Below are 22,359 nucleotides of genomic sequence, written 5' to 3'. Positions count from 1 at the left end.
AGCTGCCTCTTTCTTACTAGCCTGGGTCGCATGGCCGAACCCTCAGAGGAGCAGACGTAGCTCCTTGCATACTATGGGCAGCATGGCAGAATCTCCTCTTTCAGACCACACTTATTTTAAATCCTGACCTGGAGCTTCCTGTGTGACCTCATCTCCGGGCCCGCCTACAATGAGCTACATTTTCCAGGTCTGCACTTTTCCACTTTCCTGCCATCTCTAGTCAAGACAAGCATGACTCAGTGACGCATGGGCCTCCGCCTCCCCGCCTCCAGTGCAGGTGCATACAAAGCCCAGTGACGTCAGGCTATGGTCACATAAGCCTTTTCCCTGGTGGCAGGAGCACAGCTTCCCTTCAGGAAAGACTTGCCATAGTTATGCAAAGTGTCTTAAGTGCTGTAGCATTCCCTTCCCCCATCCTCCAACCAAGGGCTGTGGCAAATATCTCCTTTTTCGGGGTCCCTTTGTACCCCATTTCAATATGACTTATATTTAAGGCTCTGGATCACAGATTGAGGGGACCTTTTATTTTGGCTGTAAGGCAGCATTACTAGAGCTTCGCTTCTCTGACTCCACATCATCCTCCCCCTCTAAGTCCTGCTTCCCAGCCAACTTTCTCAGTGCAGCCTGGGTGACCCTGGGGTCATGTACCAGCCCACCAGCCTCCTAAACTATTTCTGAATGACTGCATCTTCTGAGAGGGTCCAAGTTTGAGTTGGATCCGGATCTTTGCTTTCCCAGATGGTTTTCAGGGGCGTATCTTCTACAGGTCACAGAGACTGGCCAGCCCACTGTTGTCTGGGGCCTCTGTTTGTGATTGCCAAGGGCAAAGCCAAGAGGAGGTGTTACAGAACCCCAGCCTATGCTGTTCTGGAACAGCTGGGGGGTCCAGTCACCTGCCACCAAGAAGCGTGACTCCCAATGCAAGAGTTTGGTGGAAAAGGAAAGGGGGTTTATTTAAAAGTTTTACAGATTCAGAATAATGGCAGGTTTCTACTATTACGTTCCACTCCCTTTAAAATACCCCAAAACACTTAATACTGCACCCCCCTGCAAAACCAGGCCAGTTTCAGAATATGCCAGTCAGAGGTACCATCCTTCAGAAAAGCAGAAGTCCACAGCTCCCTATGCATAGTCACAGTTCAGCATTTCAGGCATCTCCCACTAACTCATACGTGGTTAGGCAGGTCCCCGCAATTCCAGCCTCATCAGTCGTGCTGCCATGTTTACCAGTCAGGTTTCCCGATGGGTCTCCTCTTCCTTACTCCAGGCCTCGTGGTGGACTCCCTCCAAACCATGTGGCTTCCCCCTTACACCCCAGAACTCCTAGCTGACTCCAGTCTACACCCTTTTAGACCCTGTGGCTTCTCTCTCATTTTATGGCTGCCTGCCCTTATTTTAAATGCTCATCCAGGGCACCATACATTATTGTTATGAAAATAATTTTAACCCTATCATCTGCCCTCTTTCCTGGGAGGTAGGGAGTGCAGCATAAAAGTATATTTTTAAAAAATAATTTATTTGTTTATTTATTTACTTATTTATTTTTAGAGAGAGGGGAAAGGAGAAAGAGAGGGAGAGAAACATCACTGTGTGGTTGCCTCTCACTTGTGCCCCAACTGGGGATCTGACATGCAACCCAGTCATGTGCCTTGACTGGGAATCGAACCAGCAACACTTGGCTCACAGGCCTATGCTCAATACACTGACACAGCAGCCCGGGCTATAAAAGTATCTTAAGCCTATCACCTACCCTTTTACTTGGGCTACAGCACAGCTATTATCTAGTTACCAACTTCCCATAGATTTGCAAAGTACCTGAAAAGCTGTATTATGTCCTTTCCCCACCCCCAAAACCATGAGCTGTGGAGACTTTGGGGATGGCCCCCTGCTCTGTTACAGAAGGAATCCCAACATGCACCCCTAAGCCTCCTCCACAGCTGGAACAGTCCTGTCCTACTTACATTCCCTGGGATGCCCAGCCCTTGTGACCATTTTTACCTATAACAATTGTCCACTGGCTTTTCTTCCCCCTCAGGCTATTGTTTTAAGCAAGGACTTGCTTTTGCATCTTGCTGAAAGTAAGAGAAAGCTTTGACAGTAAAAATGTTTTTCTTCACAAAACTATGAGAGTTCTGTTCATTTCTGGGATTAGTTAATGCTCATGACCTTTGAGTAAAACAGCACTTGTACACACTTAGATGAGATCATTGATTCTAACGGGGAATGGGGCACCACACATTTAACTGCATATATCCAAGCTGTCCATAGTTCAAACAATTTCTCCATCACCTTGGAGTTGCCAATATATAGATTAAAACAGTAAGGAGGTAAGCAGAAATGTAAGCTAATTGAGTTTTGGAAATAGCCAAGTATTCAATTCTTCTAGGCAAGTTAACTTTTATTATTACTGGCAACGATACAGAGATAGTCAGAATCAGTGTAAACCATTTCAGTGCCTGGTACCTAAAAAGTGCTCAATAAATGTTAGCTACTATTTTGTCATTATCATCAATGGTACAATTATAATGGTTATAAAACATAGTTATTCACATGTATGTACAGCTGGCAAAGCACTTTGCTATATTTTAACTCATAATAAAACAATCCTTTGAAATAATTTTATCCCCATTTCTCAGGTGAGTATACTGTAGCTAGAAATTGCGGTTAGGATTCAAAAACAGTCTTTTTTTTTTTTTTTAATCTTTCACTCCTCACACAGTCCCCTGCACCGCAGTCACCATGGGAAAGCATAGGGTCAGATTCTGTTTCTGTCCCCAGAGTATTCCTCCTGGTTAAATCAAACACGTGTGTATTCCCTGGATGGCTTGTGTTTGGACTAGAAGTCGGGAGGATGTGCTGTGCCCCAGTCTCCTCTACACAGTTTTTTGTGTCTTGAAGGCAGTCTCAGGGCCCCGCAAGACCACATTCTTTGGGCCTGTCCTCAGGCTGGGCCAAGAAACACCTCACAGGATTCTATGTTGCTACCTAAACGGCATGTGAAGACCTTGGAGGCCGCTGGATGTGTTAAAGGGGATATCTTTGTAATGTTCACACACCTTGCTAGATGGAGCTAGTGCAAGGCAGCATGGTGAGGTGGGTAGTACCTGGGCCTGGAAGCCGGAAAGACATGATGGCGTGTGATTTGAGGATTTGAACAGTTTGAGATTCTAGTCTAGACTCTGCCACTTTTTAGCCATTTAGCCTTCCGTATGTTAATTGATGTCATTGTGTCTTGGTTTCTTCATCTGTAAAATGGGGTTATTAATATTCATCTTTTAGGATTGTTATGAGAGTTAAAGGAAATACATACTATATTTATTGCTCTTAGCAAAATGCCTGGCACATGGTAAATATTCAATAAATTATAGTTTTATAAAATTATAATTTTAATTAACTTTCTGAGCCTTAATGTTCACATCTGTAACTTGGGTTTGATAGGGTGGCCATAAGAATTAGATGGAATGTATACAAATTACCCAACGTGCTGTCTGGCACATAGTAGACCCTCAGTAAACACAATTACTGTGGGCCTTCACATCTCTGTAGATCCTCCCCTGTGTTCTGAAGGCCCACTTATTGGGTCAGTCACCCCCTTCTCTGGGCCTTCTAATCCTTCTGAATAGATTTTGTGGTTTGTCTCTCCCCTACTTGACTATGAGTGTATCAAAACAGGGGGTCTCAGATTCAGTTCTAGGTCTCTGGAACCAGCCGTAAGTCCTGGTGCAAAGTGTGCTCCTAGAAAGTGTTCATCAGTGGAACAAAGGTGTGGTGTTAGATACAGGATGCTGTGGGAGTCCGGGCATCGGAGTGCCTAACTCTGTACATGGGGAACGAGGGTAGCCGTCCTGGAGCGCGAGCTTGGAACATCATCAAGGCTCAAGTCTTGAATCTTCAGATGTGATTAAGCAGACATTGTACTAGATTTTGGGAACAGGCTTTCTAGCCTTCTCCAGCACTGTATATCCCAAGGGACAGTGTCCATTCTTCAGCATCTTATGGTCCCATCTAGATTGTTGCACAAGACTATTTAGCAGTTGCTACCTTGGAAAAATGTTTTTTAAAATGGAAGTACCTGCACATGACACAAAATGAAAATGCACAACAGATATACAATGAAAAGTAAATCTCTCTTCTGTCCCTTTCCCTCAGCATCTCTTTCCTTCACATGATACACCCACTGTTACCAATGTCTTTCATATTCTTCCAGAACTAGTCTATAAATATATAGGAATTTGTTTTGTTTTTTACCCAAAGATTGTAGTATATCAAATACACTGTTCTGCATGTTATAATTTTCCCTCCAGAAAACTACCAAGAACTTCCTCACTTTTTTTTAAGGTTGCATAATAGAATAGGGGCTATAACTTATCTAGCTTCTTATTGATGGATTGGTTTCCAAAATTTTGCTATTACAAACAATGCTGCCATAAATAACCTTAATAATAAGTATATATGTACATCATTTAGTATGTGTGTGAGTATCTTGAAAGTATAACTAGAGGAGAAACTTCTAGAATTGGAACCTCCAAGTCCCAGAGTAAAGGGTATGTGTATTTTAAATTAGACAACTTTTATCAAATTGCCCTCCGTAGGACTCATACCAGCTTTTGCTCACCCAAGCCAAGTATGAGAGTGCCTCTTTCCTACTCTCTGCCGATACTATGTATTTTCAGTCTTTTTTTTCATCTTTGCCAAACCATATGTGAAAAATAGTTTTTCAAAGTTCAGTTCATGTTTCTCCTATGAGTGATGTCGAGAGTCTTTTCATATAATTGAGAACCAGTTGTATTTCTTATTTGGTAAATTGTCAGTTCCTATGCCTGTTTTCCTACTGAGTTGTTGGACTTTGCTTATTATTTGTAGGAGGTATTTTTATATTAAGAAAATTAACCCTTTGTGATACAAATTGCAATTTCCTCCCTGAACTAAAGCATACATCATAGACCTCCCGAAACTCCCCGCCCCTGCCTCCTCCCAGGTCCGTGAGACCGTGAGTCCTGAAGGGCAGCTCCGGGCCTTGGCCGCCTTTGTGTCCCCAACACCCTATGAAGGGCTCGGTGCTGCAAGAGCTGTTTCCAGGGGCTGTTTGATCAACTGAACTACCCTGAATTCCTGTGCTCCCCCACCCCACCTGCCCTCCCCTATGGCTTGGGAGTTTCATTTCCACCTCCAGCAGAAAAAGATGACTTTTCTCATTGCTCACCACAGCCATGCACCTGTTTGGCCTAAACTGGCACCTGCAGCCGATGGAGGGGCAGATGTATGAGATCACGGAGGACACAGCCAGCAGTTGGCCTGTGCCAACCGACGTCTCCCTGTATCCCTCAGGGGGCACTGGGTTAGAGATCCCTGACAGGAAAGGCAAAGGAGCCACAGAAGGTAGGGTTGCTGTGTTGTCCGTGTCGTGAGTCCTCTGTGTCTGCCTTTCAACTGAGGAGACCTCCATTATGCGCGTCATGTGCCTGACTCACCGCTCCATGCTCTGGCGCTTACTCCATCCCTCTGCGCTCCACGCCGGCCACCAGTCCACCTGTGTCTTCATCGCAGTCCCTTGTCACTGTGAGCTCATGGCAGGGCTCGGGCAGGGCTCATGGTCCTCCGCGGTGTCCCATCTCATGCCTTGAGGGAAGCATTATGGGCTTGCGCACTGCTGGGGTGGCTGTTCCTGATTGTGTGGGGTCAGGATGAGCTCTTCTGGGGCAACCTCGTGGGAAGAGTGGGCATCTCCAGAAGTGGGGCTTGGTGAGGTGAGTAGGTGATGTGTTGTAATTGAAATATCCTTGGACTTGGACCCTTGTGGTTTAATGGAAACACCAATTTGGATATTCTAGCAGTTACCAGCCATGTGACCTTGAGCAAGTCACTTAATTTTCCTGAGCCCCAGTTTCTTCATATGCAACAACAATAATCAGTAATGTTTGTACAGTACGTTTGTTTCAAAGATCTTTGCCAAGAGCATTTCACATTTAATCCTCACAGGGATTCTGTGAGGTAAGTATAATTATTTATATCCATTTTAAATATAAAAACCAAAGGTCACAGTAATTAAGGGACTTGACCAGAGTCACCCACCGGTAAATAAGGGATTTTGGAACTTGGGCCCAGGTCCGTGTGACTCCAGGGCTCTTGCTATCTCCACAAGTTGTACTTCCTGACTAACCGTATGGTTACAAGATCCTAAAGGAGATGTGGATGAGAAATCCCACTGTACAATGAGATGCGAATTTGTTTTTCCTATCATTGATGAAAATGGTGGTGACATTAGGAATTTGGCATTCTTAAATGGGACATCATCAGACCCATATTCTGAATTTCTTAGGGGGTCTTTCTAACATGCCGTTGACACAAATTCTCTCACTTTCAGCCAAGAGTGATGCCAACTCACAAAAATTGGTCCGAGGAAAGACTGAGCTTATGGGCCAGTCCGGTGGTCACTGTGGGCAGTGTGGCCATCTGTTCCCCTGCACCTGCTGTGACCTGCTGTATCTGTGGTGTTACCTCATCAGCAACATGGTCATAGCTGCCTCCAACCCTCTCTGCTTACATCTTTCCTTTCCTCTTGCTCGGTTAATTTTGAGATCATGGCTTCTGAGCTTCTCTGTCCTTTCAAGGATTTGCCTTCCAGGCTTGGGTTTGGTTAACAAGGTAGCATATGCTTGTTGGAGTAGTTATTCATGACCTCTGAAATGATGCTCTTGAAGGCCAAAATCAACTTTTTACCTGTCATCATTTCTATGGGAAATTAACCGGGGTTGTTTTCACAGAGCCCATGCCTACAATTTGAGGGGCAAATCCCATCTTTTTCTTTACAAATAAAAATTTTAACACTTAAAACCTTGAATGATTTACACTGCCTTTGCCTCTTAGTAGGATATGGGTACTTGCATAGGGCAATGGGAAGAGCTCTGGTTTAGGAGTCAGGAGCCCTGAATTCAGGTCCAGCTGCTGCCCGCTGCCTTGTGATGTCATCTTAAGCAAATTCCTTGTATAGATCTTCTGGACTTCATTTTCCTTCCCCTTAAAAGGAGTTTGTAGAGCTGGATTATCTCTTAAGATTCATTCTAATTTGCAAGTTCTACATATGAAATTAGTAATAGAATTGTTATATGACTAACCAGATGGCTCTTCAGAATTTTTTTTTCAAATTGGCCCTGTCCATGGTCCTGCTTGTTGCTGTGTGAGACTCAAGCCAGTTTGTAGGGTCAGGTGCCCTAGGTGAAAACCATAGAATGAAGACTGTCTTCAGATCAGCATGTCCAAATGCAGATTACAGATATGTTTAACCCTAAGGCTATTGGTAAAGGGTCTCATTTAGCAAAATGCATTTTTTTTTCTCCATGATCTCTATCAAACATTCTTTAAATAGGAATTGGGTGTATCTGAAATCTTTCACTTTAATGAAATTAGTTTGTGGTTGTTTAGGCAAGGAGCAGGAGGTACAGATAAGAGACAAAATAAAATTGCATCAGCTTATTGGTTTACTTAATTGGAGGATTTTTGCTTAAAAGGATTATTTGTCATTACTAATGCAAATGGAAATCCTCTTTTCAAACCCCTAAAATGCAATGCAGCACTGGAAAGTGGTCAGCATCAGAAGCAATTACTGTGACAAGAAAATACATCAGTCGGGAAAACAGAGGACAAAACTTTCTGTAGTTTATGTGAGGCCACATGGTTCCTAATTTCTTTTGCTCTGGTCAAACCTAGGTCTGCTCAATTTATGTTTTTACTTGTGAAATTAAAAGTCTAGTTCCTTAGACACATCTCACGGGGGAAAGTCTCGAACCCTGACATGAGTGCGTATTTGCTGTCCCTTCTGAGGATATCAAAGAGGACAGCTGATTCCTGAATTAGGATTAGAGACCCTGTTTCACAATGATGGGGGAAGCAATGGGGTATGATGGAAAAAGGATAAAAGGGCCTTGGGGCCAGACAGTCCAGGGTTTGAGTCCTGGCCCTGCCCTTTATCAGCTCTGTAATGCATGCCAGTTACTCCGTCTCCTTTGGCCTCCCTTTTCTCATCTGTAGAACAAGGATGAAACCTAAAGAGGCACTCAGCAAATACCAGTTCCTTTCTTGTCTCTTCAAATCCAAAGCCATTCCATATCAGTTAATAGAATCTCAGAAATCTAGACTAACATTTTATCCTTAAAGATCCTGCAAACGTTCGGACATTTTTTGAGTCTTTTTAAAGGATATATATTGTTAAATAATGCAAATGAAACATTTTAAATGTTCACCATGCCTTTGAGAATAACATCAAGCTGCAGCATATACTATATTTTCAACATGGCTATAATCATTTCAGGGTTGTCATAGGACAGAAACCAAATACAGCAGCTTTTGCAAGTAAAGCCACAAGAACTTATGTTATGCATTAATGGAGAAGGGGGGGGGGGAAGCAATGAATAAACAAGCATTTCTGGTGGTTGAATTGGTGGGCTAGGGATAGTATTTTCTGCTTTCTGCAGTGAAATCAAAATTGCCCATCAGTTTGAAGCATGCAAATTGCTGCACACAGGCTCAGCTGGGCTCTCCAAAATGAAACAGCTTAGTTTGATAACCAAATAAATTTCAAACAGTTGCTAAGGAAACCAAAGGATACTTTGTGTAAGTTATTGCCCTGAAAAGGACCCAAAAAGGGTGAGAGGGAGAATATTAATTGATTAGGAATTTAGAACCTATGTTGATAGGTCTCAGTTCAGGAAAGTAAAGACTGTGATTGGGCAGTGTGTGGAATTTCAGTTCTTCCAAATCTCTAAAATTTTACTGAGCTATGCAATCATTTCAAGATTAGTTGAGAAATTTCTTTTATTGACATGATTGTGTATTTGCACAGCATTGCTATGGAAAGCCTGAATTTATACATATTTATAAAGAAAAGGGCCATTACCAGTAGAATCTGCCTTGTGAAACCTAATCATGCTGTCGGTGGTCCCTAATTCCGAGTTAAGTATTTTGTACTGTTTGTTAAGCTTCTGGGAACACCCACTGATTGAATAGCCTCATTTTTATCAATGTTTGAGATGGTGACTATTACCTTTAACTTTGAGGACTGTTTGCAGGTTCTCACTTTATAAAAATTGGAAGTTTTTTGTAACCCAGGACGCAAAAAAGTTTGTCAGTGGGCCTTGCATGTACCTGGTGTGGCCTTGGTATTTAGCCTGCTGGGACTGTGCATTAAATTGGACTATTGCTCTTAAAGAGGGTCAGCACTCTCTGCCACCACTGAGAACACCTTGGAAGAGTTCTAATTAATCATCCATCAATTTAATGCTCTAAGAAGCCATATTCTAATAAATAAAAGGGAAGCCTAAATGGCTTCATATATCAATGGTTTCTTAAGCATTCTGAGCCTCAGTATATATGTTTTAATAGTATGAGAATTGACTCACCCAATATATGTGAAGGTGCCCCCCATATAGTTAGAGCTCATTAGATGGTAGTAAAAACTACTGCCTCTATCTTCATTGCTACTACTACTTATACTAATTTGTTGTTGTTGTTGTTTGTCATCATCCAGAATATACAAAGTGGTAAAAAGAATTTCACACACATGGGTTTTCTCCTCCAGTTACCTCTACCTTCTACCCTCTCTCATCCCATCATTGGCGGGTTCTGCTGTGTAGTAGGATATTTTCTGTCCTCGTGCTCACAGCTTGGTGCTCCGAATTAAGAACAAACAAAGTTGGGTTATAGGATCTGGAAAGAAGACAGCAATGAGGGTTTTTTAAAGGCAGGAAACAATTGGGTGGTTTCACTCTGAATAGCCCTTAGCCCAGCCAGTCCTACACCTCATTAGGTCGAGGTGCTCAGCAGGCTGTAGCTCTTTCCCCTGAAAAGCCCCCCTCTCATCCCTGTGGTTAGTCCAGGGGACCACTGGGGACCAGAAGGGAGGAATAATAGAGGTTAAATCCCAGGTGGGGAAACTCCTTCCCCTCTCAAACATTGCCCTCAGGATCTGGATAGAGGGACTTCTGATCCAAGGTCACTTTTGAACCAAAGTTCCAGAGTAGCCCTCTCAGTCTCAGCCAAAAATGTCAAAGTCCTGCATGGAGAAGGGGTACCCTAGACCAGAATTTATAATTTTGATTTCATTGTATACACACCAAGGACAATTTTTTTCATCCCATTTTGGCCTCCTTAGGAGAAATACTACAGTGCTAGAAAAAATTATCCCCCTTCTGTCCCTCCGTCCTCTGGGGTGAGAGCCAACTAACTTATTTATGCCCCTGAGGCCTGCAGACCTTCCGAGAGTTTCAGGACTTGGCCCCTGACCAGTGAGGCTAAAGAACGCAGCTGATACAATAGCTGTCTCCTGAAAATACACTCACTGAAGGGGAAAACGAACTGTGCATGGTTTTCCAACAGCGTGCCAAAGTACAAGACAAGTTTTTGTTATTTATTCTCAGACACAGGAGTTACTGGAAGGCAGGCCATTCTCTAATCTCAGCAGCTCTGACTCCCACTTACTCACAAAGGAAATGAGTCCTTGGAATTAGCAGTCTTGGCCTTGTTTCTATGCAGTTTCTGGGAGTAAAAAGCTCAGAACTCATCCTGCTTTTGTTTTGTACTCCCTCAGAGTTCTGCTTCCCGAGCAGAATTAGAAGCTGAAGGGTATACTATTTTCTACCTGGACTGTAAGAGGATTGTGGTATTGGGAAACCAGAAATCAGATAAAGAAGAATGAGGAAGTAATTCTCTTCCATCCTCATGCTTTGCAATTTGACTTCTGTCTTTGAACTTTGAGCCACGTGGTGGTTTGTCTGTGTCTACATTTTCAAGGTAAAAGTCTAGGGCACATTCATTCCATAAAACAATTAAATGCAAGCTTTCCCATACTAATGACAGAATACTAGCGGTACTTATATTGAGAGCATGCATTTTAACTTTTTTGTTGGCGTATTTTAATTAAAATAACGTTCAACGCTTTGAAGCTAAAAAATCTGATGTTTCTGCCTGGGAGTTTATAAGGGAATGATAACATATGGAGAAGTTTAACATTTAAATTGAATTGTATTATTTAAAACAGTAAAATATTTTATGACTACAACAATGCCCTGCCAAGCTCCATTTCAGCACCAAATATGCTTTGTAAGGAATCTTACAAAGCTAGGGGAAAAGACACTTTAATTTCTTATTCACCAAATGCTTTTTATGAAAAGTTCCCATAAACGTGTTTTCTTTACAAATGGATTCTTGTTCTCTAAAGTGTCTCTTCAAACATCTCCTAACAATACAACAGGCTTGGAACTAGGATGCCCAGGGGGTCCTTTCTAATGACAAATAAGATATTGACTTTATTTGGGTTTTTCATTGTCCTAAAGGTGGTCTTCTAACATCCCTAGAGTTTCCGGCTCCCTCCCAGTTCCTCAGAAGGCCAGAGTCTGGCAGAAAGTTAGAGTTTATATTTTTTACATGTACATGTGTTTAATTACTAAATAGAGGATGTTTGATAAGCAGTTTTCCTTCCTGGCACTGGGGGTGTCACCAGAAAGCTGTCACTCTCTTGGTAGGTGAAAGAAATGGTCAAGAGAGTCTACTCTTAACCAGCCCCTCAAATCCCTTGCAGACTACAGGGTAGGGGGTCTGGGTCAAATTTCCAAGTATGTCACACGCTTTGTGCCTAAACTTCAGAAATTCCCTTAACTTTACCTCTTCAGCACAAAAATGATATTCAAAGAACTCCATCCTAGACAAAGAAGCATTTTCCCTCCCTTCACAAGTACCCTCTTCCTCATCTTCCCCAACCCTACTGTCCCTGCTCCCAACACAAACCCGCATCCACATATCTCAGCCTCAGAGTTTGACTCCCAATTATATATAAACTAGTGAACTTGTAAAATGCCTTACTCCACTCAGGTCATGTTTTCTACTGCTGGCAGAACCATTCGTAGTTGGAAATTTAATAACAACACCTTGTTTCCTCTAGCCATTCTGTTTTAGCATGCACACTTACACACACACACACACACACACACACAGAGTCATTCTCATGTGACTGCAAATGATTATATTTAGAATCAACATATATCTTAACAAGCTGTGGAATTATGCAGTAAACAGATGGCCCTTGGGGAGGACCCATACTGCTTTGAAGGAATGAGTGTTTTTAGCAGAACAATTTGAGTATCACTGGAAAAGCACTTCTGGACATTTTTACTCTTCAGCAGGGGAATTGGGGAGGGGCACTGGCGGCAGACCATTGCAGAGGGAAGTGTGGGCAGAGGGAGTCCTGCTCATTCAGATGCAATAAGTACCTGATTCACCTGTGTCTAACCGTGACATTTTGTCTTCCCTTCCCTGTGTCTTGGTAGGAAAGCCCAATAGTTTCTTTCCAGAGGACAGTTTTATAGACTCTGGAGAAATCGACGTGGGGAGACGGGCTTCCCAGAAGATTCCTCCTGGCACTTTCTGGAGATCTCAAGTGTTCATAGACCATCCTGTGCACCTGAAATTCAATGTGTCTCTGGGAAAGGCGGCTCTGGTTGGCATTTATGGCAGAAAAGGCCTTCCTCCTTCACATACCCAGGTAATCAGAATCTCACATCCCCAGGGCACCTACCTCAACTCAACCCACGACAGAAACTTGATGCTTAAACCTATATCCTTCAGCTTGAAGGGAATTTTATACATCTGATAGCCCATTCATCCATTTGGCCTCTCTTGGACCCTGCCTTTTAGATGAGCAGGGTTATGTCCCTGGGGCTTTATAAGAGGAGGGAATTCTAGGAAATCTTTCTATTGCCTAGCTACTATCACCCAGTCTCCTAAGTTAAATTATCTGGGAATTATAACCTAGAAAAAAAAAAAGCACACACTTTTGAGTCAGACAGATCTGAGTTTGAATCCTCTCATTACCAACTACGTAACTTCGGCCTGTTACCCTGTCAGAGCAAGTTTCCTAATCCACCAAATGGCGATAACAATACCTACTTTGCAAGGCTGTTGTGAAGAATAATGAATAGTATTTATAAGGCGTCTACTGCAGGATGTAGTTCAGAATAAATGTTATTTCCCTACTCTCCTACATTCTTTCTCTCCTTTAGAATTTCACATTTACTCAGACACGTGCACGCCAGAAACACTTAATAAACTCATCCAGGATGATTGATGTATTACCAGTCCTGGTGGGTAAAGAACAGTCTTTTGCAATGTCCTCCCAACTATGGGATTGGAGTAACATAAATCATGAGTATCTAGCAGACATTCCCAGGCCAAATGCAGTCTTCCTAGCACCAGTTGTTATTTAAGATTTTTGGGTAAAAGCTAGATACATAGATATACTTTGCAAGGATGGAGTCACAGGAAAATAGAGCCCGGCTCCTGATATTTTTTGTAGAACTGCAATGCTAGTCCTAGACTGCATGGCTCCAGACATTTTTGCATGAGATAGAATAAATACCTATCTTGGTTTTTTATAAAGGGAGGAAGGAAGGAAGGGTGAGAGGAAAGAAGGAAGGAAGGGAGGAAGGGAGGGAGAGATGGCTCAGTTTGCTTGCTAGTAAGTAGGCCAGTAGGACTTAATCACCTACCCATCTTTAACACTGTGTATCTGACTTCTCTTGAGTCAGATCAATTGGCTGTTGTGTTTGACACAGCATGTAATTATTGATAAAGTTTTGAGCTAATCCAGTTAAGTTCCCCTAAAACTGCTCCCTGAAACTGGAGGGCTTAAAAAGGATCATTGACAAAAGGAAGATGGATATAAACCAACTTTTCATTTGCACTTGACTGACATTTAAGGCACATCCAGGGTTCCAGTCCCTATCCTAGACCCCACTGGGTTTTCAGGAGTTGGGGTTGAAACAGTCGTTAAGTGGCTACGTTTCTGGTTGTGTGCTCACCTTTGGAAAAGCATGGCTGTCCTGTATAGATTCAGCCAGATGAAGACTTACCACACATACACCAAAATTAAAGCAAAATGAGACCAAAAAAGAATCCACTAATTATGCTGGACTCCTAAGAGAATAAGCAGACTATCGCCATGAAAGAATGGAGTCTGGGGAGGACTTGGAGTTGGTCAATCAACCTTCATGTGGCTTTAGGCTCTTTGACCTGTCTCAGGTCGTGTTTCCTGGGGTTTTCTCCAGAAGAACTCTAAAGAAGGAAGCTAGCTTTGTGGCGAAGCAGGTCCGCTACTAATTATGCCATCTTTGTACTTCAGTTTGACTTTGTGGAGCTGCTGGATGGAAGGAGGCTCCTGACCCAGGAGGCACGGAGCCTGGAGGGACCCCAGCGTCAGTCTCGGGGAGTTGTCCCTCCCTCTAGCCACGAGACTGGCTTCATCCAGTATTTGGATTCCGGCATCTGGCACCTGGCTTTTTACAATGACGGGAAGGAGTCTGAAGTGGTTTCTTTTCTCACCACTGCCATTGGTAAGGAGCCGCCATTGCTCTGGGTCTGCGGGATAATGTCTGTTTGTGTGAGAAGATGCCTGGGGTCGCTGGGAGCTGGCGGTGACCAGCTGTCATGCTGCCTGCAGTCTAGCCTCAGGCCATCTTGACCAGGCCTGCAGGACACGGGGTGGGAGTGAGATGTGGGGACATGTGGGAAGGGGGTGACAGGGGGGCTGGAAGCCATTCTGGATTGGCACCTGAGCCCTGGGCACCTGTGTCATCTGGGGCACAGTGTGCGGACCAGCATGGGGCGGGAGGGGACCCAACAAGGAGACAGGAAGCCTGGATCACCGGCCACATGGAGGCAACAGTTCTCCTCTTGAAACTTCTCCAACACCTTTATTTTTTAATAGTCCCCCTTGGTTCAGCTTGCTGGTTTGTTGTTTGGGTTTTTGTGGGGTGTTGTGTTTGTCTGTTTGTTTTGCATTGGAAGCCATCAACTACTGGCTGATGACACAACACGATAAAGGCTTGGAGGGCGCGGAGGAGTGGCCGTGCGAAGGGCTGGGCGCACGATGTACCCAGTCAGATCGGGGTGTGTTGGGAGTGGAGGTACCCTGATCTCCGACAGAGAGCGAGCCCCGGCGTCTTCAGTGAGCGCTTAGCACCTTCACCGGCCCTCCCAGAGGCAGAGGGCCGTAGCTCTCAGTTCAGCGTGAGCCCGTTGGCCACCGCACAGGCCTGCGGGGGTCTGGGAGCCTAGCATCCTGTTGTAAGGAATGTCTCTCCTTTACCACACGTTCTATAGACTCTGTCCCCTCCTCAGATCACCACCGCGCACTGTGGGATGCAATGGTCAGTGGTTCAGGTCAGAAAACAGTCTTTCTGAGGTTATATGGGAAGCACTAGGACAGCGGCTGGAGATAAAAATTTCCTACAGGACAGTAAAACTTAGAAGAAGACAGAAAGTCACTCACCAGAGCTCTTGGAAACGAGGTTGTTAATTAATTAAAAGTTCTATGTGGTTTAGAGTTGACCTCAAAACGCTTGGCTGGGAGTCTCTCTGACACGGAATATGGAACTGAATGAAAACCTCTGACTCTGGTTGTTGGTTTCTAACACTCTTGCAAGACTCTAGTTCTTTTTCCTAAACAGCAGTAGTCATTTTTGGGCCACCTTTCTCTTGCTTGCAACCTTGCCCTTAGTGTTGAGGCAGAGCATCCCTTTCCATGGAACACGGACATGGTTTATAAGCGGCTGCTAGAACTGCGGTCTCAAGGGATGGAGGTGGGGCCGTCATGCAGGAAATAGCGCCTGCGCTGTCCTTGGTTGAAAGCGTCGTCCCAGCTGCTGGTCTCTGAGTGTCTGAAGGGCAGGGACTTTGACATGATCTTCTCTGCCTCCTCCACATCCAGCCAGGCCATGACACACAGCATCACTCGGTTCCCACGGGAACAAGCATGAGCGGGGCCTTTCCTCTGCACAGCCCCCTTGCAGGACTGACAGCGGCTGCCGTGCAGTGGCTGCAGTGCTGTGCTCTTCTCCCTGAGCACTGCCTCGTGAGTGAGAGCGGGACGCATGCTCAGGTCTGCAACTCTGCCAGCAGCCTGTGATTTGACCCTGCACAAATTACTGAAGTTTTCCAGCTCTTGGTTTCCCAAGATCCTGGAATTTGAGGCTGCTGCTCAGTGGTTACTGTGACCCGGAGGCTGATGGTATAGCCCCACTCTGTCACTGGAGAGCCAGTGCTGGGCCTCGCTGTCAATTAGGCTGTCACTGTGTGGGGTTTGCCAGCCTCCAGACCCTGTGCCTGCGTTCTTTCTGGACACAGCAGCTTCCCTTTGGGGACTTGATTATCAAGCCATGAGTAGTGCCTGAGTTACAGCTTCGTGGTGTCACAGCCTGCTCTCTCTCAGACATGGTTCACCAGCCAGCACAGAGCATCCTGCTTGCTCAGAACGGAGCTTTCCTACAGTCAGGATTTGTTATTTGTAATAGCTGAGCGTAAATATGAAAGGATATTAACACAAACCCCCAAAGAAAGTGGCTTTTAATTAGGATATGCCTCTTAGAGAAATAAAATACAGGTACAGCTAGGTGCCCTTGCCAACTCTTGGCTTGTCACAGCTTGCTAGCCTGCTTTGTTGTAATTAAGGAGATGGTGTTATTTTTCCCTCTGGTTCTCTTCCTCTCACCTAAGTGATGCAATCCATCTTCACCTCCCTTAACCCTGTAATGTCTTTTAGAGCAGATAGGCGATCCTGTGCTTCTCGGAAACTTAGGGACCACCTGGTGTCTTGTTAAAATGCAGATTCTGCTTCGGCAGATCTGGAGGGGGCCCTCGAGTCTGCATTTCTCACCAGCACCTGGTGACACCTCTACTGCTCATCTGCGGACCACATTTGCATAGCCAGGAGTTATGGTATCTTATGAGTGGTCCCAAACAGGGTTGTGTAAAGGAATCCCCTGGGAAGCTAGTTTAGAATTGAGATTCCTGGGCCTTTTCCCCATGAATGATGACCAGTGGGCCTGAGATAGAGTGATTATGCTTTGAAAACAAATGCCTTACGAGCACTGATTTCCATCCCTTCCTGTCTTGTGTTAGCTCTGTGACTGTGGCCAGTCAGCTCACTGCTCTGAGCCTCAGCTCTCTTGTCTGGTAAATGAAATAGTAACATCACATTGTGCAATCCCTATTGTAAAGATTACAGGGAGCAGATATCAAATGCCTAGCATAGGCTTTGGGCACTATGAGCGCTCAATAAACAGAAGCGGTTAATATTCTCTCCCATCCCTTCCTCCTTCCGCCTTTCTCTTGCTGTCTTTCTGACTTGTCTGTCTTCCTTCAAACTGCGAAGATTGTTTAATGGATACCTTTTATTCTTTAGTACAAACACAGACCAATTCTGATGTTGCTATTAATCCCTTTCTTCCCATGAGTCCCTGTCCATGGTTGTTACCTGTGAATTATGAGTTGTAATTTGTCTTGGCAGGTTAATTAGAAGTTTAGGTCTTGTTTTAGTGAAATCATTATGGTCCCAATATACAATTGTAACTCTTAGGTTTACATAATACACAAATTAGAATATGACCCTCCCTTCATTACATGTTGAAATGCAGACTAGAATTTAAGAAGATCTACGATGTCAGGATCCAGAGTATTTATGTCTGTTTGCAATTAAGTAACAGGAAAAATAATTGTGTTTAATTTAACAAATGGCTAGATGGTGTACGTTTTTGCTTTTCCCTCCATTTAATATAGTCCAGCTGATGATTTTAAATTAAATGAGTTTATCTTTTGCCTTGAAAAAAATCTGAAAGCACTTTACAAACTGTATACACAAATATATACACAGAGAGACCTGATGTTGACAGAGCTCCCTGTGAACTAGATATATTTACACATACACACACACACACACACACCAACAACCAAGTTTTAGAATGAAACATGGCAGCTTTTTTCAGAAAGAACAGTCTTTCCCCCACATGTTGTTTCTGTCCTCACTCCTGTGGGGTGGCCTTGTTGACCCCCAGTATTGAATGAAGTAGGAGAATGTATACCAGTAGCCAAAATGTAATTTACCATTGCAATTTACAGAGGCCTTACAAACATTCTTTAAGCTTTGCAGTGACTCCATGAGGCAGTTATTCTTATTTTTACTATTACCCCCTATTGCAGATGAGGAAATTGAGGTCCAGGGATGTTAAGAGAAAAGCCGGGACTTGAACTGGCATCTGTGTGACTACAAAGCTTGTGATCTTCCTTCTTAAGCAAAATCTACCTCCTTCCCTGGATAAACTCCTTTTATCTGTGTTATATTTCTGTTTTCTACCTATTCATTCATGCATCAAACATTTATTTTTATTTTTTATTTTATTTTTCAATTACAGTTTACATTCAATATTATTTTGTATTAGTTTCAGATGTATAGCATAGTAGTTCGATAATCATATACTTTACAAACTGTTCCCCTGACCCCACATTTCTAGTACCCTTCAAACATCATATATAATTATAATATTAGGGCCTATATTCCCTATGTTATACTTTATGTCCCTGTGACTGTTCTGCAACTTCCCATTGGTACTTCTTAATCCCTTCACCTTTTTCATTCAGCCCCCCAACCCCCTCCCCTCTGGCAGCCATCAGTCTGTTTCTTGAGTTTGTTTCTGTTTTATTTGTTTATTTAGTTCTTTAGATTTTACCTATAAGTGAAATGATGTGTGGTATTTGTCTTTCTCTGATGGACTTATTTCATTTGGTGTAATATCATCTAGGTCCATCAGTCCTGCTTCAAATGGTTAAGACTTCATTCTTTTTAATTGGCGAGTAATATCCCATTGTCTATATGTATATGTACCACAGTTTTTTTATCCACTGTCTATTGATGGGCACTTTGTTGCTTTCATATCTTGGCTACGAACATAGGGGTGTATATATTCTTTTGAATTAGTGTTTTGGATGTATACCCAGAAGTGGAATCGCTGCATAATAAAGCAGTTTCATTTTAAATTTTTTGAGGAACCTCCACACTGTTTTCCACGGTGGCTGCACCAATATGCATTCCCACCAACAGTGCATGAAGAGGGTTCCCTTCACATAGGGAACATTTAGAGAGCTCCCACTGTGTGCTGGGAACGATACTTAGCTCTTTTCTTTATGTAATTTAATCCTCACAAGACCATAGATGGTATATATTTTGATCTCACCCTTTCAGATGAAGAAATTGAGGCTCAGAGAATTTAATTCATTTGCCCAAAGTCTTAGTAAGGGTAGAGCTAGGATGGAAACTTTGTCTCCAAATCCCTTTCTCTCCACACTATGCCAGTGTCTTACTATTTTCAGTGATACTGCTAAATATTTTATTTCCATTTGTGTTACATGGAATATAATTTCCCTTTTATTAACTTGCAACCATCTTATATCAACCCAGGAAATTTTCTTAAGAAGTCATTAAAAAGACCATGAAAAAAATATTACACCATCCAAAACTTTTCAAATAAAAATATCTTCATATCCATTACTTGCAACCCCAAGACCTGACATGTCTGTATTGCAGAGTTCTGGACATCCAGAAAACATCAGATCTTTTAATTTTGGTGGATGCTGAAGCATAAAAGAACAGATCAACCTGACGCTGTGGCAGTGTGAGTCAGGTTGGAAAATAACAGAGGCCCCACAGTGGATGTAGAAACCAGAGAAGAGAATTGAGGATCACTGTTAGAAAATATAGACCCTGGTCATTTTTATGAGAAAGGTGCACTGGCCTGAGAACATTGGTGCTAACTAAAGAGAAGGGTTCTTTTGTTCATGTCCAGGCAGCTGCTGCAAATGGACTTGTTCTTTGTCCAGGGACTAGATGAATACTGCGCCCCTGCTGTTTCCCCAGTTGGAGGTACAGAGAAGGCATGGTGTGGCTTCTGGCAAAAGTAGCTCATGGTTTAGATTAAGGAGAGGAAGCATTTACATAGGAAGTGCCTCTGATCAAGGAAAGGACAAAGGAAGTCAGTCCTGGAGCCACTGGTGAAAGTGCCATGAGAATGGGAGAAAGGCAGGGGGCATGTCCAGATGGATGCATCAGGGAGGGCTCTCTGGTTGAAGTGACATTTGATGTGACTTAAAGACTGAGCAGAATCTGCACATTTAAAAAAGAAAAACAGGAGGGAGGAATTGTTGAGTAGTTCATTCTGGGTAGCAGGAGCAGCAGGAGCAAAAGGCAGGTAGGCAGAAAAGTAATGGTTGGCTGTAAGGAGACAGCACCTTGTTTGATTAGAGCCCAGGATTCTCTGAAGGGGGGAAGTGAGCCATTAGGGAGAGCCTTGAATGACACCCTAAGGAAAAAAATCATTCTGCAGGCTCTTACATGAAGGACTAAAATAATTAGAGCCAGAGGGTTTACAAGAGCCCATTAATTTATGTAACCAAAGGAGGTTACCAGGATTGAGCTTTGTGATTTCATGAGAAAAGGGGAAATATGAGGGAACAGGGGAGCCAGGAGGGACGGAAGGACTGGTTCAGTGGCATTAATGGTGTTTTTATCTGCTGTTCCTGCGATGCATTGCTCTTTTTCCTGGCCTTGAATAGATACTTTCACATAGCCTTCCATCTTGCAAGGATAGTCAAAATTTGGTCCTTCATGATTTTCTAAAGACCACTGGACTGTGCTATTTCTATATGCCCCTTGCGGTGATTAGGTAAGACTACTGTTCATTAAATGCCTCTGAGTGCTTTTGCAAGGTTCTGGAGAGAAAAATCCCAGACATTCTATACTGTAATATGTATAAAAACCTGCACTACTTCAAAGAAGAAACTAAAAAAAGTGATTAGGAATGATTTTCAGTTTTTAATAATGCTCTGTCTCCCCCGTTCCTCATACCCCCTTCCTCTAAATGATAAGGTACGTACAGCAATGAGTAATCATGGTCTCTCTTGGTAATCAGTCAGCCTTCTTGTCAATGACACTGGTGGCACTTTGTGAACCTTCCTTGGAGATGTGCCCTGTGAGTTCCCCACTCCCTGGTAGCAGTGATTTGTTTGGAGCAGTCTGGCAGAGTGGAATGAAACTCTAGGCTGAGGGAAAATCCAGTCAGCACATTGGAAACAAACTGTGACCCAAGATCTGTTGCATGGAGGAGAGCTAGACTGTCAGAGCAGCACACCTGCAGCCTGGAGAGCGGCCCTGCCAGCAGCTGGCCCTGCCACGGAGGACCGCAGGGTGGGCGTGGTTCCCATTGCTGCACCCCACACCCTGGGCTCCCAGATCCGTCTTGGGCTGCTGACCCTTCTGAACTCTCTGGGACCGGGAACCTCAAGGGCAGGAAAGAAGAAAATACACTTCGAGGGCACAGTAGGTACCAAGCAATAAATCTGGTTTCTCTGTGGGAATAGTTAGAAATGTGTTTAGTGTGCAAGTAATACGATTCCTATCAGTGGCATTTCAGCGGGGCTTTAATGTTCTCATGCGCACTCTCAGCCTAGGGGAAAAAGAAGGAAGGGGAAGGAAGCAGGGAAGCCAGATTTGTCCTAAAATGCTCAGCCTACAGTTCTTGGCAGGGCTGTGTTACTTGGACACTCAGAGCTGTAAGGAAATCTGAGAAGGTGAATTTAAAAAATAAAATTATTGACTGATTATTAGAGAGAGGAAGGAGGGGAGAGAGAGAGGGAGACACCAACCCATTGCCCCACCCATCCATGCATCATTGTGACTCTCACACGTGCCCAGACTGGGGATCAAACCCGCAACCCTGGCGCATGGGGAGATGCTCCAACCAGCTGAGCTACCTGGCCAGCGCAGTGATTATTTTAGTTTGCTCCATTGGCACTCTAAACCAAATTGGCGTTCTCTCAGGAAGAGAGGAAGCGAATATGGGGTCATCAGTGTCTGTCACAGCCTTCACCAAGTTTCTCTGGTTCAACAGGTACCCACTGAGAGCGTCTTCCTCTGAGCCAGCCCCTGGCTGGGGCATGCACTTAGGTGCACAAATGGCACAGCCATGGTGCTTCCCTGTGAGGTTCTCACGGACTAGTAAGTGAGGCTGAGAAAAAGGAGAAGCTGATTCGTATGACTGAGGAAAAGGGAAAAGGCTGGGTTCAGTCTCTTTACAACACCCAAGCAACGAGGCCTTTTTTATTAAGCCTCAAAGCCCCTTGAACAATGCAATAAGAAAGATGGACAGAACCAGCAGCTCCAGAGGGGTGGAAGCCACTGTCTGTTCATTTTCTCATTCAACCAGTGATTACTCACCGCCTTTACCATGCCGTGTCCTCAGCAGGCATTCATATCTCTGGTGTATAATATTAGCCATGCTTCTTGCTCTCAGTAAGTTTATAGACGTGCTTGAGACAGCTGGAGATAGAGTCCTAAGTTTAAATATGACCATCGAATATGTATATATGTAATATATCATTGTAAATGGTAAATATTCATTATGGTAAAGAAAAGAAGAGGGTACTCTAGGGAAATAAACAGGAAACCTAATTTAGATGGCTGGGGCCAGGATGGGAATAGGAGTTGTT

At 43.7% G+C, this 22,359-nt stretch overlaps 1 protein-coding gene across 1 annotated transcript in view; it reads left to right on the top strand.

Annotated features, from left to right (window-relative positions):
• TENM4 (teneurin transmembrane protein 4) overlaps positions 1 to 22,359 on the top strand; it is a 382,101-nt gene that overhangs the window by 189,849 nt on the left and 169,893 nt on the right. Inside the window, 3 exon segments of the mRNA XM_090265745.1 lie at positions 5,209 to 5,379; positions 12,318 to 12,532; positions 14,168 to 14,378. Coding sequence (XP_090121871.1) covers positions 5,209 to 5,379; positions 12,318 to 12,532; positions 14,168 to 14,378 — 597 coding nt within the window.

This window comes from Furipterus horrens, unplaced genomic scaffold, assembly GCF_987537825.1.
Source record: "Furipterus horrens unplaced genomic scaffold, mFurHor1.1.pri manual_scaffold_2, whole genome shotgun sequence".
NCBI lineage: Eukaryota > Metazoa > Chordata > Mammalia > Chiroptera > Furipteridae > Furipterus > Furipterus horrens.
Note: the sequence above shows the minus strand (reverse complement) of the source record. Positions and strands in the feature narration are given on the sequence as shown.